Source organism: Tympanuchus pallidicinctus, unplaced genomic scaffold (assembly GCF_026119805.1).
Source record: "Tympanuchus pallidicinctus isolate F22 unplaced genomic scaffold, pur_lepc_1.0 scaffold21, whole genome shotgun sequence".
Lineage (NCBI taxonomy): Eukaryota > Metazoa > Chordata > Aves > Galliformes > Phasianidae > Tympanuchus > Tympanuchus pallidicinctus.
Genome location: NW_026294733.1, coordinates 5,639,877 through 5,658,032, shown reverse-complemented (window position 1 = coordinate 5,658,032; position 18,156 = coordinate 5,639,877). Strand labels below are relative to the sequence as shown.

The 18,156-nt window shown below is 42.4% G+C and overlaps 1 protein-coding gene across 5 annotated transcripts in view; it reads left to right on the top strand.

Moving 5' to 3' along the window:
• The window catches only part of PWWP2A (PWWP domain containing 2A), a 32,605-nt gene that overhangs the window by 9,980 nt on the left and 4,469 nt on the right, over positions 1–18,156 (top strand). For 2 of the 5 annotated variants that reach the window (XR_008207286.1, XM_052684975.1), the window contains exon 2: positions 1,325–2,292. Coding sequence is in view for 4 of the 5 variants with exons in the window: in XM_052684975.1 (XP_052540935.1) it covers positions 1,325–2,292 (968 nt within the window). In the remaining variant the exon portion in view is untranslated. Of the gene's footprint in view, positions 1–1,324; positions 4,162–13,137; positions 15,772–18,156 lie in introns of those variants that run through there. The other 3 variants (XM_052684974.1, XM_052684976.1, XM_052684973.1) reach the window with 3 other exon arrangements.

The following is an 18,156-nucleotide window of genomic DNA, read 5'->3' as shown; positions in this document are numbered from 1 at the left end:
GATGACAAATTTCAGTTCCGTCAGTTCAGATGTTGCAGTTTAACACCTGCACAGCAGTGTGAACTACTGTTAACCTGAGGACAGGTCTTGGTTAATTACTTCATTCTGAGGTCATGTGAGATAAATACAACTGGTGTTTGGTGATTTGGAATGGATGATTTAATGTTTGAATTGCAACCTTGTCTATAGTGTTTTTGCTGCAGTAAGCTAAGCTATTCAAATATAGCCTAATGTAAGCCAAACACATCTGTGTGTGTTGGAGCTGGAGTTGGGCAGAGAGTTTGAATGCCTTGTGAGGGCTTTGTAAGGTTGGTACTGCAGATTGTAGATTCTAACATGGGACGTGAGAATGGTTAAACAGGCTTTCATAATCCTTCCCTTTGTGTTTGGTAGATTAAAAGACAAATTAATGAAATATGAATGTATTTAACTCTTCTCCCAGGAGAAGATAAGCATTATGCCCTGTAAACTGATGACATTTCCCTTAGCATAACATATTGCAGAAGATATTGGTTACCTGTTGAACAGCATTCTACTTCTCTTAGTATAGGGAAGTTAAACTAATGTATAAGACTTAGTGGAGTTTCATGTGTGTCAAACAGGGTGTTAGAGATCTTAGAACACCTGGAGCTGCCTGCAGAAAAGTAGGCAATGTTTTAAAATAGTTTGTTTGCAGAACAGAAGGGAATTATTTGTGCTGTATTGAAATTACAGGGGTATTTTTGCCAGAAGGAACCCAAACTCCAAGTTCTAGGCTGTAATACATCAGGTGGTCGAGCAGTAATCTTCTGTGGATGTCGATGTGAAGAATGACAGTGCTGTTAAATGCCAGTATTCACACGTTGTGTATCTGACTGAAATTTAACATAAGTTCAGGCTTTTGTGCTATGCCACAAACTGAAGAATTCTGTAGAATTCTGTTTAATCAAAAGCCTTCCTTGCTCATATAAATGGAATTGGTGTAGAAATATCTTGAGTAGATTTGGGATTGATGGGGTGAGTATGAACTTTGTGTTTATAAGTGTTTTCTAGAAGAATAAATGCTGTCCCTGGCAATATTTTTGGATATATTTTCGAAGGTTGTTGTTGACACAATAGAAACCCACATAAGTGAAGTTATGCATTTTGTGTTGGATGCTGACTTGGCTTTGATGTTTTGCTTTTTCAAAACTTAGCCTAAGACTTGGTATAATGTTTCAATTTTGTCCAGAACTGATGTTTCTCAAATGGTGGTTATGCTGACGGCTTTTAAAATGCTTTTTAATAAATACAGCAAAAGATCCCTCAAACCTTTAATGTTTTTTCTGTTGTTGTTCTCTTGAAGGTTTGGACCCCATGGAATCCCTGTGACCATATTTCCTAAAAGGGAATACAAGGATAAACCTGAAGCCATGCAGCTCCAAAGTAAACCATTCCAAGATGAGGCACAGGTGAAGTGTGAATCTAATGCTGCAGTCCCCGATGACTCTTCTCTCACACAGCCATCAGAACCAAGCTTAGCTAAAAGCCTATGGACTTCTAAACCACCTCCTCTCTTCCATGAGGGAGCGCCATATCCTCCTCCTTTGTTTATCAGGGACACATATAACCAGTCAATACCTCAGCCTCCGCCCCGGAAAATTAAGCGGCCCAAGCGTAAAATGTACAGGGAGGAGCCCACTTCTATTATGAATGCTATCAAACTACGACCCCGACAGGTCTTATGTGACAAGTGCAAAAACAGTGTTGTTGCAGAAAAAAAGGAGATAAAAAAAGGTGGCAATGCAAGTGACTCTTCAAAATATGAGGATAATAAAAAACGAAGAAACGAGAGCGTGACTACTGTGAATAAAAAACTTAAGACTGACCATAAGGTGGATGGAAAAAGCCAAAATGAAAGCCAGAAAAGGAATGCTGTGGTCAAAGTTTCAAATATTGCCCACAGCAGAAGCAGAGTAGTTAAAGTTACTGCACAAGCAAATACTTCAAAAGCGCAGTTAAATACAAAAAAAGTTCTCCAGAGCAAAAACATGGATCATGCAAAAGCTCGGGAAGTCTTGAAAATGGCCAAAGAAAAGGCACAAAAGAAGCAGAGTGCAACCTCCTCTTCCAAAAATGCACATTCAAAGGTCCACTTCACACGGCGTCTTCAGAACACCAGCTCAGGTTCCCTCCCACCCCGATTGCGTTTAAAGCCACAAAGATATCGGAATGAAGAAAATGACTCTTCTCTCAAGACAGGACTTGAGAAAATACGGAGTGGCAAGATGGCAACTAAGCCGCAGTCTCGCTGCTCCTCCACCCGCTCAGCAGGTGAGGCCCCTTCAGAAAATCAGAGCCCCTCAAAAGGCCCTGAAGAGGCCAGCAGTGAGGTTCAGGACACAAGTGAAGTGCATGTAACTGTTGATCAGGATGAACACCAGACATTGGGCAAGAGAGGCAGCAAAAGCAATATAACGGTTTACATGACCCTTAATCAAAAGAAATCTGACTCTTCCAGTGCATCAGTATGTAGTAGTGATAGCACAGATGATTTGAAATCTACCAACTCTGAGTGTAGCTCTACTGAAAGCTTTGATTTTCCTCCAGGCAGCATGCATGCACCTTCCTCCTCCTCCTCCTCTTCGAAAGAAGAGAAAAAGCTCAGTAATTCCTTGAAAATGAAAGTCTTTTCCAAAAAAGTCTCTAAATGTGTTACACCAGATGGCAGGACCATATGTGTAGGGGACATTGTTTGGGCCAAAATTTATGGCTTCCCTTGGTGGCCAGCCCGTATCCTGACCATAACTGTGAGCCGGAAAGATAACGGTCTTTTAGTTCGCCAGGAGGCTTGTATATCATGGTTTGGCTCCCCAACAACGTCTATTCTTGCTCTTTCACAACTATCCCCCTTTTTAGAGAACTTCCAGTCGCGCTTTAATAAGAAGAGAAAGGGTCTTTACCGCAAGGCCGTCACAGAGGCAGCCAAGGCTGCTAAGCAGCTGACTCCCGAAGTTCGGGCCCTGCTGACGCAGTTTGAAACGTGAACATGGAGAGTAAGGTAGGCAAGAAATCTGGAGGCTCCACGAAATTCATAGCCTAGTTAGAGGACTACCATGAAGGATTTGCCGAGGCAGAAGTTGCAGTCGGTTGGATGCTCTTTTTATACTAAAGTTCCATTTGTAGCGATTTCATGGAAGTTAAACAAATTGAACATGCAATCAAAATTAGCCTAAAGTGAGAATTTCAGTATTTTTCAAGTGAGAATTTTTTTTAAAGAAAGAACTCCTCAAACACCCGATGCATAGGAGCCATAGCCTCAGCTGAAAGGCAGCTTATTTGCAGGGAATTTTTTAGTAGTTTCTACCCAGTATGTACCTAGTTGCTGTGTGGCAAAGGGTTGACACAAGGGGTGAAAGTAGTAGCTGTGATACTTTATTTTTCTTTTCTTAGGTGGCCCATCAGGGAAGTGTAGAAACGTAAGCCTTGTCTAAATGGTCTTTAAACATGATTTCAAATACTTTCTGATGTATTTAGTCTGGCCAGTGCAAATTGGTTCAATGCACGCATGAGCATCTTAGCGGCGTGCCCCGATCCACGAAGGCCAGTTTAAATGGCATTAGAAGATGTGCTGAAGTTTTTAAGGAAGAAAAATTCACAAAATTAAAGACCAGATTAAATGGGGTTTTATCTTAGTGACCACTTCTTAAACACTCAGCCTTTCTATGCACATGGGGGCACAAATATTAACACTTCAGGGTCTGAGAAGCTGAGAGTGATGCCTGTAGCTCTAAGACAAAGCTGAGAAATTGCTCAGTGTTTGGGATCAAGGGCTGTTAATGCTGCATAGGTGTGAATCATAACTTCTGGTCTTTCTTCCTGAAGAAGTCTTTCAGGCCATTTGCCTGGAGTTTTAGATTAAGAGAGGCTTTGTTTTGAATGTGTAAATAATTGATTGATGAAATTTGGTCAGATTTTCTCCTGACTGGTTGTTCCTAAATTCTTAGGATACGTCCTAGTTAATTACACTTTGTGAATTGTCAGATGTGTAATTGTTGCATTTTGGATGTATCTAACTTCATTTTTTTTTTTAAATATTTCCGTTTAAGGTATCTGTTTGCAGGTCAGAAAATGAGAATTATGTAATTGTGTAATGCTCTGAAATGTAAAAACAAACTGTAAATAAAATTGACTAAATCTGAATTATTTGTGTGTGTTTCTCAAAAAGCTTTGAAAAAAATCTAGGATGTTAGAGTACTTGATACCTATGCTGGATTTGGAGGACACCCTTTTAAAAAGTAAATTGTCCTTTTTTGCTCATTCTTAAAGAGAAGTGCTGGTGAAGTACTGTTGGTACACTTCAGTCTTAATTTGGAGATGAAGCAATTATTGCTCCCCTTTGTTTCAATACTAGCTCCATAGAGGGCTTTCTGGGAAGTTTATCAGGTTTTTTTTCCCTTAATTAGATTTTGTTCCATATATTTGACTAATAACTGGATAATGTCACCTGTACAGTGGGGAAATGTTTTTGGTTTTCTCCATCTATCAGAAACTAAGCAGAACCGCTCTGCTGTTACTTCAGCTTTTCCTGCATGTCTGTTGCTCGATGCTGGGCACTTCCATGCAATTGGCTGTACAGACTGTACATTTTTCCCTCTAGTTTTGGTCCTCAGCTGACTTATATGTATTGTCCTCTCTTTTCCAACCCACTGCTGTTTGAGCCTTGCAATGTGTTGTGAAGAATCTGTCAGCGTTCATCCCAGAGCAGTTTTCATCCTGTATTTTTTTTTCCTCCCATAATTGCCCACGGAGGCAACCATGACAGATGTAAAGATCTCAGCTTAGGCTGCAATTAGATTTTGAGCAGACATGAGAAATGGGGGTAAGGATTTAACCATCAAACCCTTAAAATCTTGTGAACTTAAGATTAAATTTTGTATATTCGTGATACTGCCTGGTCTTTCCAAAGCATTCGTTTTCTTTAACCTTTTAAAATGATTCTGTTGTGCCCACAGAACTATTTGCAGTCCAAAGTGTTGAGTACACGGCTGTTAGCATTTCCTCCCAAGTATCTGCTGAGCTCTGTTAGGTGCTAGTTAAGCTTCCAGTTGTCAGCTCTTCCTTGAGCTTCTAATAGCTACCAGAAAAACCCAAATCAAAGCAAACAACTGCTCAATGCTTTTTGAATGTGATAAACACACAATAAATTTCATCGGAAAAAAAAAAAATAAAAATCCTGTTTCACTTCTATGTATTCTTTCCTGCAAACAGAAACAGTTTCTTTATTGAAGTAAATAAGCCTTACTTTGTTACTAAAGCAGAGTGCTTTTTGAAGCCAAGAACCCATCCAAGGTGGTTTAGATGTCTGCGCTGGTTTCTTGAGGTTTAGAATCTTGAGCACACGGCTTGTAAGTTGTTGCGGGTGGAGTAGCAGTAGCACTGATATGTATGTTGTTATTTTTTAATTTACAGTACTTGGAAGCTTTGTATTCTTTTAATTTCTATACAGATTTCTATAAAGGTAGCACAGTGCTAGAGTGTACATAGCTGGAGCTTACATGTTTGCTGCTAAGGTTGAAGAGCAACAGCTATGAGGGGTTTCTTTTGATTGCTTTGTGTTCAAAAGAGGGTTCTGAAAGGTCTTTAATGACTCTGAGTTGTGGTTTGTAGCTGATTAGTCTTTTATGAAGTCCTTCCTAAGTTTTGTAGTTTGTACTAAACATAAAGTACATCATCACTGCTGACTTAACAGGTCCCAAACCCAGCAGAGAATTTCTTTCATCACAGCACCCTGTTATGTTCCATTGAAAATATCCTATTCATGGGCCTGTGATTCTTCTTTTTGCTCTGAAGTAGCTGCAATTCTAGACTGAATCCATAGTGGAGAAAATGCTGGGCTTAATGTGCAGCCTGGTTGTGCCATAAAGTAGCCTGGATGGTGGCAGCGTGGGTGCTGTGTGTGGATTAGCTTTGGGGACTGGCACAGCGCCGCGCTTTGCCTTAGCTGCAAAATGCTGCATTCTGATGGGCACCCCTGAGCCCAGCAGTGCCCACAGTGTGAACGTGTGCAGTTCAGGACTTTTGCCTCCCCTCTCTGAATTACCTGCACAGTGTAAATGATTTATCAGGTAACTAATCACAGCGTGTTTGTGAAGTGCCAGGAAGGTGCATCTGTGTGACTAAGCTGTGCAGCTGTTGTAAGCAGGCTGTGTGTGGAGGAGGAACAGCAACGCACAGACTGTTAGCTTTCTATCAGCTTGATACAATAAGCAGAGGATGCCTTTCTGAATTAAGGAAATTCCTCAATGTGGCTGTGTGTGCATGATGCTTCCATTTGGGGAAAAAATAAGGCAGGTAGTGATGGGTGTGTAATACAGGAATGTTTTCCTTTTGAGTAGCGTTAGTTAAAGCTACTTCATCTTAAGGCGTTTTATACCAAAACATAAAGATTTCCTTCAAGTTTTGGAAAGCCTGAGTGTTTAATGAGTGAGGGTGGGACCAAATGTGAAATACTTGTTTCTCTGGAGTTCTACAGGAAATTGAACAAATGTTCGGTATTTTTCTAGTCAGAGTTGTAATTTTATGTCAACATTTAAATACGGTGATCATCTCTTGTTGTACTTATTTTCTTTTAGACAGTGTTATCTTTGGTTATTTGAATATTTCATTATCTGAATCCTGCAGAACTGGCAGATTCCTCCCCAATGGGGTTTTGAGGATGCACTGAATTTAGGTCAACTGTGCAAGGCTGAGAAGCTTTTATTTCTTATCACTCTGTAGGAAAAGGGTTTTTTGGAAATGAGGGTGAAGCTTCTAAGTGTTTAAGAAACATCACTAATGCAAATAGGGTTGTTTTTTTCCCACTGCTGGGTTTGTGGAACAGACTAACAGTCAACTGGTTGATGTTCCCAAGGCCTGCCACTGATCTCAGTTTGTCACCTGTGAGCCGTTGCTGCAGTTGTCAGGGTTCAGTGTGAGCATGGATTATGAAAACAAGCAGCGGCTCATCCTCAGCACTGTTATCATCTGCCCTCATGTCTGTTCTGTGGGGTATAATGTAGAACAAGTAGAGCAATCCTCTTGGCTGGAGTCTCAGAAGGAAAAAAGCCTCCTAAAGCGGAATGAAGGTGGAAGCATTTTGTGCCTTAAGCAGTTTGGTAAAAATGTGGGTATATTATTTAAAAACAAACTTGAAAGTGATCTTACAGCGCAGAGTTTAGAGTGGTTAAAGGCTGAGATGCTTTATTTTTCTGTTCTTATTTTCAGTTTACTTTTTAAGAGTATAAATAGAAAGGTCATAGGGAACCTGAAGGAGAAGAGAGGAACTTGGTGTGTGAACTTAGATATGATAACATAAGTAGAACTGGGAGAATAGTAATGAGAATGATACAGTACTTTACAAGTGCAGTAGGGGGGAATAATTCTGTGGCTTGGTGTTGGATTCTGTCAGTTTAGGCTGTGCTTACATGAAGTCCATGTTCTTTCTTTATTTTTTGAAATACAGGTATGATGAGATACCTGATGGTGATGTAGTCAGGCTGTACTTGGCAGCAATACAGTGCAGTTACCCCTGCAGATAAAATAAGCTGTCAATAACCAAAGAGGTCTCTTCATGTAAGTAACTTCCCTAAGGTTTCTGACGTGGCTGAGATCCTCAGGGATCACCCACATTCATCAGCAGGCCAGGCAGAGGCCTGCATTCTTGGCTGCTTCGGAGCAGCTGTCAGGATGAGCTGGAAGATCCAAGCCTGTGAGATGTGGCTGCAAATGCACAGCTCAAATCCTTACTGATCTGCTGTGGGAAAAAGCTCTGCTTGAATACGTGGCTGCGGTAATCATAAAGACAAGTTCTTACTTGACGTTTAAAATACCTCAATTTCTGCTCTTGGTAATGCTGTATTTCCTTAGTGGCCTTATGCTGTGTGTTTATAGAACGTGGCCATTTAACTGGATAAAAAAAGATCCCCATGTAAGATGCTTTTTCTGTTCCCTGTCATCTTCCGGGCATTTCTTTCACCATTTCCAGTTTGAGCTCATCTTTCTTCAATGTCAATGGTAAGAACTGTTTCTGGTAATTTACATGGGGTCTTGCAAAACTCACAGAGCAGCAGTGCAATGGTTCTTCCCCACATTGGTTATTACTCTGGTGACTGCTTTTGCTTTTTTTCAGTTGTTAGAGCCTGGGAGTAGCTTGTGGTTGTTCTGTGAGTTACTCAAACATCTCAGTCTTTCTTCTGTAATATCAGAGATTAGTAGTAATTCATATTGAACTTTAATTTATACAAATATATTTTGCATTGCTGTGACACAGCTGCCCCTGCGTGAACACAAGGAAAGTCAGCAGCTCCCTGGCGCGGCTGTGGAGACACAGGCATGCTGACTGTGACCGTGCTTTTTCCTGCAGTTTTGTTCTTGGCATCAGATCCAGCAGTTGGGGAGCAAAGTCTCTGGGTGGCCCTGCAGCACGGGCTGGCTCACCGCCAGCTGCTGACTGCTGAGGGGAACTCGGATCCATGGCTAAGAAAGAAAAAGCATCCCTGTGCTCTTGGTAGGGAGTAGGACAAGCAGCAGCATGGAAAGGGAGCGTGACTGAGATGTTCTACACATTAGAAGACCTGAGCCACCCTGCACATCCAGTAGGGAGACAAAAGGGAGCAAAGGATTGTCTAGCATAACCCCCCTGCATGGTCTGCAAATGCACAGTGCTAAAAACTTATCTACCTGCTGTGGCCCAAAAGGATGATGATAACAACGTCAGCTGCAGGTGTAAGTTGGAGCAGGGAACAGATCAAGGTTCCCTGTTTTATATTTGGGCTTTGCTCTTGCAAAGTATGAAGACAAATGGTTTTGTGGAATTAACTTGGGCTACAACTGAGAAGTTATTTTCAAAACCAGGACTGGGCACATTTTGAACAGCTGTAGTGCAGTTTCTATGTCAACGATTTTGGCAGAGGTAGAAGAACAGCCTGTTGGGACTGGAAGTCTGCAAGTACCTGACAAGTGAACTGACAGAGGGGAAATGAAATATTCCTGTTTAAATGCAAGCAAGACAAGAAGTTACAGTTAAAATTACCAGACAGAAAGTTAAGCTTAGAATTTATTTAGAATACAGCAGCAAAATCCTTGATGTTGTTTTGAGAGCTGCATAGCTTCTGTAATTGCAAGCTTTTGGGAACAAGTGAGGTTAACCTCTGTCAGGACTGGATTAGTTAAATTCATCCTGCGTTTGGCTATGGGTCAGAATTCCTGAGCTGTCCTGGCCCTAACACAGCTCCCATTTCTGTAATTCTGTAATTAACAGCTCTGATTTAGGAAAAAGAATCTTTGCAGAAATGTGCAGATAAGGAAGTGCTGTGCCTGGTGTGTCAGGCAGCAATCACGCTCGGCACAGTGAAAGCACAGCGCCCAGACTGCTCTGCATCTCCTGCCAAGGGGCCTCTCCTATGCAAAATCAGGCTTGGATGACATCATTTATATAATATGTCAACTTCAAACAAGTTTTTCTTTTAAAACACGTAGGTCAGTTTTCATGTTTACTTACTAATGGTTTTGCTATCAGATCCGCAGTACGAACAAGAGCTGTTCTTACATGTGCTAGCCATGTGCTGTGCAGTTGAGATTTGGAAGGCAAGCTGAGTTCCCACCAGCTTGTTCCCATCAGCAAGAGGCTGTAATGGGGATGTAGTAGAACTCTGGTGACAGACTCTGCCCAACTGTCATTGCCCATTTGTGTTTTAACAGGTGCACAAAGGGGAAGAAGGTGCTTGCTTTGTCAGTAAAGCAAGCAGGTTCAGTTCCAAGCAAATATTTACTTAAATGCCAGTTTTATATCCTTTTTTTTTTTTTTTTTTAAATTTAGCAACATACAGCATTTTTGTTTGGCTTTAGGGTGTTTAATTGCACTGCTGCAGGGGTTCCAAATTGTAAAGCATATGGTTCAAGTACAACATAGAAATAGCTCCCTCCTCTGTCTTTGCCCCCTTCAAAAAGCAAAAAAAAAAAAAAAAAAAAAGCTAGATTTCTGCTATGAGGAAGAAAAGAAAGATGATTTCTTTCTGTATACGTTGCTGTTAGAATCATAGCTGAAGGTTTTGAGCATTGAATATTCTTGGATGCAATATTACATTAGCAATATATGGTTATTTTAGGGGGGAAAATGTGAGCCGTTCCGAGCACTGAGGGCCCTAGGGAGTTATCTGTAGTGATAAGTTCATTTTAAAAAGCTGGCTCGTGCAGGTTCTTAGAAATTCTTGATATATTAAATATATTTCAGAGAATTAGGTACATAAAGTGAAGATTGCATCTCTGCTTAGTGGCCCCACTGCTGAGTACTGTCATAGGCTGTAGAAGAACGTGGCAGTTCTGCTTCCCTTTTGTAATCCATTACGTGGAAGAGAAACCTGTTGTAATAACTGCTCAAAGTCTGATGGTGCAGCAGTTAAGCCACTTCTGTTAGCTGGTTTTATCTACAGCCAAGGTGCTAGCAGGCCGATGAAGCTGGTCGTGTTACTGCAGCTGTGCTTTAAGCAGCTGTCTTTTCCTTTGGTCTATTTGATGGGAGGTGCTGCTGGTTTTACTCCCCTCATCCCTCCTGGCCGCCCCTTCTTGCTGCCAGCCTGTTGTCTTTGTGCTTTTCCTTTGAAGAGAAGGACTCAGCACCGGGGTTTTGCTGCCACTGATTTGAAGGTCACAACAATGGAGTGAAGGGACTCGCTGTGGAGCAGCTGATGAAGGCACTCCTTGCTGCACCCAGAGGGCTGGCAGCAGTGCTGCGCTCTGAGCATCGCTGCCTTTCGGCCCCTGGGCTGCGTTGTGCTCAGCACACTTGGAGGGAATCCCGAGGGTTACGCACAGCTGAGCAGCCAATTCACTTTGCATAGCCCTGCCTTGAGCCTCGTCTGTACAAAGCATTGCTCCTGATCCAGATACAGCAATGTGATTTTAACTGGGCTGCCCCTTCAAGCAGCCATCCCCCAATCAGGTTATGTACCTTACAGCAATCCAAGCCATGGTTCTTCTTCACCAGCCTCTGAAATGCACCTGACACCAGCGTAATGGCAACCAGGGAAAGGTTCCATCACAAAATATTCTGTATTCATGAATTTCCCCAGACATGCAGATAAGCATATGCTTGGTATGCGTGAGAATAGCAGGTTCTGCAGTACTTGGGTTTACTGATTTCAAGAGAGTCTTTCATTCTTTTTTATCAGCTTTTTTCCTTGGATTTTTGCCCCTGAATCGTAACAGCCTCGAGAGCAACTGGTCCATTTGCACTTTCACCTTGGGTTGTCTCAGGTTTCTTCCATGCTATAATCACTTCAACAGTGATTATAATGCTACTGCCAAAAAGGCTTTGAATTTCAGTTTATAGGCTGTGAAGGGCCATATGGGGATAGTTGTTAGAACAAAAAATGTGAAGCAGCACACAAAGAAACTCCAATACGCTCTACAACTGAGAGTCATCTGCTTTTAAGTGACTTTAATTGCTATAGTAAAGACATTCTGGGTAGTCTGGCCATTACTAATGAGGTATACACAACTGTGCACTGTTTCATATGAATACATAAAGCCAAAGGAGAGGCAGTTTCATCGTTATGGTTTTCACCTGGGGAGGAAAAATGGTTCTTCATCGGCGTCACATGCTAAACAGGAGAGGAGTAGCTGCTGTTGTTTTACGTTTTAGGAAGTAAGGCATATCTAAGACACAGAAGAATATAGGTATGAATTGGCTTTGGCCACTGGCTGTGATGGCACAATGTCTGCCTATGTGAAAAAGATCTATTTTCTTACAGGCTTCGTTACAAATCAGATGTAGAACGCTATCCATTCTGAATAGTCAGTGCCCCAACTTTGCTTTTTTTTACTCTACAATTTATATTTGGTCATGGTTACCAAAAATTGCAATCCATTGCTTCAGTTCTCACTTTAGACGGTGTGGCACAATTCATAGTAGAGCTCTGGCTTTGAGCACCAAGGTCTTCTGTGGGCAGTCGGGTCCTTACATAGATAAGTACCTGTTGCTGTTGATGCTGTTTTGCTGTCTGCCAGTTTCTTTGCTAAACGATGTGTTACTTCCCTGGATGGCAGCTGAGTGCATCTTTGCCTGGATCTGCTCAATTTTGTAATTAGTCCTCATTTTATCTGCGTCAGCTTTCCCAAAATTTCGCTCCTATTTTAACTCTATTTCACTCATGAGCAACTGAACAGTTGAGAAACTGCATAGTTATCTCCTGTATCTTCCCTGCCTTCTCTGGAGTTAGGCCCAGTTTCACAAATTGTTCTCGTTTGCTCTCATTTTTTTATTCTTTTCGATATTATTCAGGAGAGTTATCAGTGTAGAAGGATCCTTAGGAGTTTCCTACCTGCAGTATGCGTTATTCACCAAGCCACTGTCAGTACAGGAAAATGTGTACATGCATTAAAGTAGCTGCAGCAGTCTGAAGCTCAACAGAACAGTGATGGGAGCCAACAAGGCTGGCCAGGACCTGCTGGAGCCCTTCTGTGAGCAAAGGGGTTGGACCAGAAGACCTCTAAGAGGTTTCTTCCCACTCAAATATTATTTTGAAATCTGCTTTCTCTACATTCCAGAAGCACCATTCAGGGCACACTGCTAATCTGTGCTGCCCTCAGTGGTCGGTGCTGTCGTGCAGCAGTCGTTACTTGGCCCATTTCTGCCTTACCATCATTTCATTTGAGTTCTGAAGAGCAAATGGGAAAACATAAGCAATAGTGGGAAGAAATGTGCTGAGCAGCTTTAGCCTTCAGTGCTCCCATGCATTCTTTAGGTCTCACCTTCAGCACGCTGCTATAGCGTCAGCTTCAGTCCAGCACTGTAAATTATACGTCACTGCACAGACCTTTTGTTTAAATCTCATTCCTTCATGAACGACCCCGAAATGTGTTTGAAAATTGCAGTTCTCTCTTGATGCTGAAATGGGGTGAGACGTAACAGATCGGTGCGGAGCTTCTCTTAGAGCTCCCATCAGTGGAGGAGTTTGTTCACTGGTGTATGTCTTACTGTCATGTGGACACACACATACACGTATATTTGTCACCAAGCTGAGCAGGTGAACCGGGAGCTTTTCTGGCCACCTCAGATGTTGTTTGCCTACTTTTGCAATACACACTGGAAGGCACTGAGCCACGTTTAACCGTTCTCCCTTTGTCTCCCCTTTGCAGCTCAGAGGCACTAGGCAGCTGCTGTTCTTATGGAACCTCACTACACTGCCACGAAGAGCACCAGCTCATCAGGACTGAAAGAAATCTGAGACTGAATGGTCCTATTTTTCCTCTGAAATCTTCACCAAGCAGTAAACATTTTTTGAATGGGAAAGGGGGTAAATATGTTGAAGCCACCCCTCGCACCCTGCTGGGGCACCTGTACCTAATGTACATTTTCTTTAAAGTTTAAAAAGATGTTAGGAAATATTTTATAAAACTTTTTTGCAATAAATGACGCATGAAATTATTACAGACTCTATGACACTTACATGCAAGGAACCACTTGAATTATTGGTATGAAGAATCACTGCAAATAACTGTTTTTTTTTTGTAATGTGACAGTCAGTTTGTATGTTTCGATAGGTGCCAGTGATGGAGCCAATTGCCTGGGAAGTTGACTGTAACTTTTGAACTTTTATTTTAATTCTTAACTTTAGCATTGCAATTTTCCATTCTATGAGGCTTAGTTAGTATTTAGTGCAGGTGTTAGCAGAGCTGTGACCTGTGATCAAAAGCATGTCTGAAACCAGTTGTATTGTACAATATGAACAGTCCTGCTACGTGAGACCAACATTTCCCATAGAAGTGATGGAAGGGGCAGTGACCACAAATCCGTGTATCTCTGTATTATGGGAAAGCTCCTTCTGTGTGAATATGGTTGCATTTTATTTATGCTGTTGTACCACTTAGGGAACCGAGGATTGCAGAAGGGTTACGATGCAGAGAGCAGCGTTTTGCTTATGATACTTTGACGAGATGGGAGTCGTGAATGTGGAGAGATTAAATGGAATGGCATTTCTATTTCAAATCATGGGTTAATTTTTCCTTTTGACGTCAATATTTCTCAGATACGTAAGTAGTAGAGCAAAGGCTTTATTCGTGTTTCTGATGGTTGTTGACTTCTTTGAATAGCTGTAAATCAAAAAAAGAAACCCAGTGGGTTTGATCCATTTTATTCCCTTTCCCCAAAAGGTGTCTGGTGATTACGACTTACTTCAGTGGAGCTTGTGAATGCTGGACATGCTGCTGAAATATTGACTTATTAAATATTAATTTATTTGTCACTGATTATTTCATGTTGTGTGCACATTTTCTCAGCAGTATCATTTCTTACAACGTTTTTAGAAGGGGATCTACTATATAGCCTGGGAAAAAATATTTGTTCTGAAGAACTGAAAATGTGCACATAATCTACTCAAAGTCAAATTTCTGTTTATATAGAAGTGAAAAGACTTGTATTAAACTCTTTTCCTCTTTACTAATATCCTGATTTGATTGGAGAGCACAGTGTCTTTGTCCAGATCATTTAAAAAGAAAAATACCTTTCTGAGAGGTGTCTGTCAGCATGAAGGCAGTTTTACAGCCTTCGTGTATGGAGCCTGAATTAAGTAACATAGAATCCAAACTCACTCCACCTCCACTGCTTGGCTTTGGTGCTGGCAGTGGGTTTCAGTTAGTTGAGCAGTTGGGGAGAAGGGCAGTGAGGGGCTGGAGCAGCTCCAGCAAGGGCAAATCAGCAATGCACACAGTGAGGCTGGCCGTGCTGAGCGCTTGCTCAGTTCCTTTTATTAAGAGGTAATTTATTTATAAAGCTGGAAATGGAGCACATGCTGCCTACTTCTTAACAAACAGCTGCATCATGCTATATAGTAGGTTCGAGTTGTACAGTTTTTCATAATAAACTGCAATCCTTCTTTTTAAGTTTCGGATTAATGTTTGGCAGCACTCTTCCTTTTCACCAGTCAGGTGCTGTTGGTGGCTGAGATGTGATTAGAATTTAGAAAAATTAAGGCATCTGATGTGATGAAAGGGAAAGTGATGTGCTATGGTGTATGTGCTGGCCTTTCACCTCTGGACACCAAACCCCCATTGCACTGCTAATCAGTGACAGCCTTGGCCTAATAAATCACATTTTTTATCCACACCCACCCACCCTCACCCAAAACCAAACAACCAAATTAAAAAGAAGCCACCAAACAACATGGCACAAAACAGTTTCTGCTCAGGAAAAAGGCCCAGGACTGTAATAGCAGGGTTATTGCACATTGGGTTGAAAACCGATTGATGTTGTAAGTAGAAGCCGGTAGTGCCTGCCTGTGTGACATCTGACTCTTAACCAGTGCTCTGATTTCCTCACCATGAGCACTTGTGCACAGCAGCTGAAATATATATATATATATATTTAAAAAAACACTTAAGAGTGATGCAGGTCTATGCATTGGATAATATGGGTATATAAGCAAACAGCATAAAAATAGACAAGGTAGCTAACTGTACTTGTGTTTGTTTTCACAGAAAGTATTGCAGCCATTTTGTTTGAAACCAGATTTTCATTTTGAAATGAAATTGTCAGGGATATTCTAATGATAGAGAATTACAGTAATGTATTGCTTTTCACTTTTTTGCTTTAGTTGCTTAATATTTAAGCTTTGCTCCGTGCTACCTTCTTGTCTGTATATTGAATGGTCACTATGCCTCTTTCATTTTGTAGACTTGAATGAGGAAAACGATTCATCCTTTAAGGTTTGCTGAGAAGTAAATGATAAAGAATGTTGTGTAACATTTATTCAAATAAAGCCTTGATTTTTTTCAGTGCTCTTTTAAAGGGAAATAATGTTGAATAACGTTTTCATATTGTAGCTTCCTTGTTTTATTAGTCTTTGGCCCAAAAGATTTCTATTTATTTATTTATTTCTGAATTAAAGATTAAACTGAGTTTATTTGTCCGCTGCTGGAAGTGAGTCATCAGGACAAGTCTCTCTCCAGGCTTATATTTCACAATGGTGAAAGATGTCAAGGTGTGCTCAGCCAGCTTGCCACAGGAGATGGGGAAAAGCTTTTCTTTTGCTTGTTGGTAATTAAGAAGATGAGATTAGCTGTGCTTTATAGAGCTAGATTCACAGTGAACCTCGATGGCCTAGTTTCATGGTTGCGATGGAGGCACCCAGCCCTGCTGAAGGAGGCCCCAGTGAGAGGCTGCAGCCCTCCAGCCGTGCTTCTAGGTGGGCAAGGATCATTGGTGGGAGCCACAGAGCTCCCGGCAAGCACAGCCCAGTGGGGCACAAAGCAGCAGCGGCACAGGATGCGCTGGGTACCCACACCCCACCTGCTCACCTTTCTGTGGCAGTACTGACGGCTTCAGACAAGTTGTCTGCAGCAGGTAAGTGCAGTGAGGAATTCATTCCTCTGTTTGGGTGAGGAACGCGCCGTGCTGAGTGGCTCTGTCCCACTGTGGTGCCCTGAAGGAGGAGCAGGTTGTGTGGTACCGGCTGCCCTGTGTGACGCCAGGTGTTTTGTTATTGATCCATTGCCAGTTGTTAAGGCTTTCTCCAAAACCGAGTAGTTAACTTCTGGATGGAGCGGCTGTGCACGTGAATGCCATCTGCAGTGCTGCCACCCTGGTGTGGGGCCTCCGTGAGGCTTTTGGGTCAGCCTGTGCCTCCTGTAACCAGCAGGTCTCCACCTCTGGCCGTCGCTCGGAGCGCAGCCCCTGCGTGGTTTTCTTCGCCTTCACAGAGTTGTTTCTTATTCTGCCCGGATTACAGGAACTCCCATCCCCTTTCTCTCATTATTCTTTCATTCTTGCAGCAGTTCCTCTTGAATTGGTTATCCTCATTAGGGGTCGGTGGAGAGGGGAAATCCTGCTGAAATGTAATTGCTCACTAATGGCTTTTCCTTTGTGGCATTGTGTCGGGAGCTTTCCCTGTGGGAGCGCTGGATTCGCTGCATGGCTGTGAAACCCACAGGAGAGGTTGGCCATACAGGTTTCAGAGGTCTGCAATTACTCCACTGATTAATCTTCACTCCAGCAGTTTGGTGATGAAAGTATAAAAGTAAGCCAACCTTCAGCAGTGAAGCCAATCCTGCACAATGCCACTCTGTAATAATGTTTACTGCATCTCCGAAGCATCAAAAGGGGAATACTTAATGAGAGCAGAAGTGCTCGTGACGTGCCAGCTGAAATGAGAGGCATTGGAATGGAGAAACAAGATTTCTTATAGGGTGAGAGCAATGCACAGACTTCTGAAGGAAATTAGGCATATTGCTAACAGAGAGGTGGGGTGGTCAGTTCAGATGCTGTCACATACTCGTTATTTTTAAATGTGATGAGATAAAGAGCACAGAAGATGGTTAACTGCCCACGGCCGCTTTGGTAGTGAAGAAAATGGCAGCATCTCACATTACCTTTGTGCTCCCCATTGATGAGCTGGACTCATTTCCCTGTCTGACAGCATCCTCTGGGGATACTGAGAGCATAAGGGGCTGCTGAGATTTGCATGGCGATGCCCTTTTCCTGCTTTTGCGCTTTCAGAAAGGTTGGGAATGCAAGAAGGTTGCATACAAGGCTGGTGTCGTCGTGCCTCACGTGGAGATCTGACCCACCCTGTAAGGAAGTTCATCCTCCTGCTCTCCCAGTGGCACAGCAGTACTTGCACTGCCATGTGCTGGTTGTAAAAGCAGTGCAATGACACAGCAGCAGTGCGTGCAGCCCTCTGAGAGCCACAGGAATGGTGACCTGCCCTTGGCATCAAGTGGCACCCGCTGTCTTCATTTCTGCTCTCGTTCACTTGTCCACGCTCAAGTCATTGGATGTGGATTTGTCATTCTCCCTCTTTGTTACAGGAAGGCTCTGGCAGGCTCAGCACATATAGATGGCCTTAGAAAAAGGGTTGGGTTATTTCCTGGTTGGTACGGTGCTGTCAGGTTGTTGTTTGCATTCTGCAGCCTGGCTTTATGATTCTGCTCATGTTTTTCCCTTGAGTGTTTCAGTAGTGTTTGTTTTTGTTTACCCACTGGGTTTGGAGCTCAAGCCATGTGTGCTCAGGGCCAGGCAGGCTGTGACCCATGTGTCAGCTTTGGGCTATTTGGGATTTTGGGTAAATATTCAAAGCTAACGAGGGGCAGTTCTAACTCTGAAATCCAGACTTTCAGCTAAAAGCTCTGAATCTTCAGAGCTCAGAGGCACAAATTTCCAAA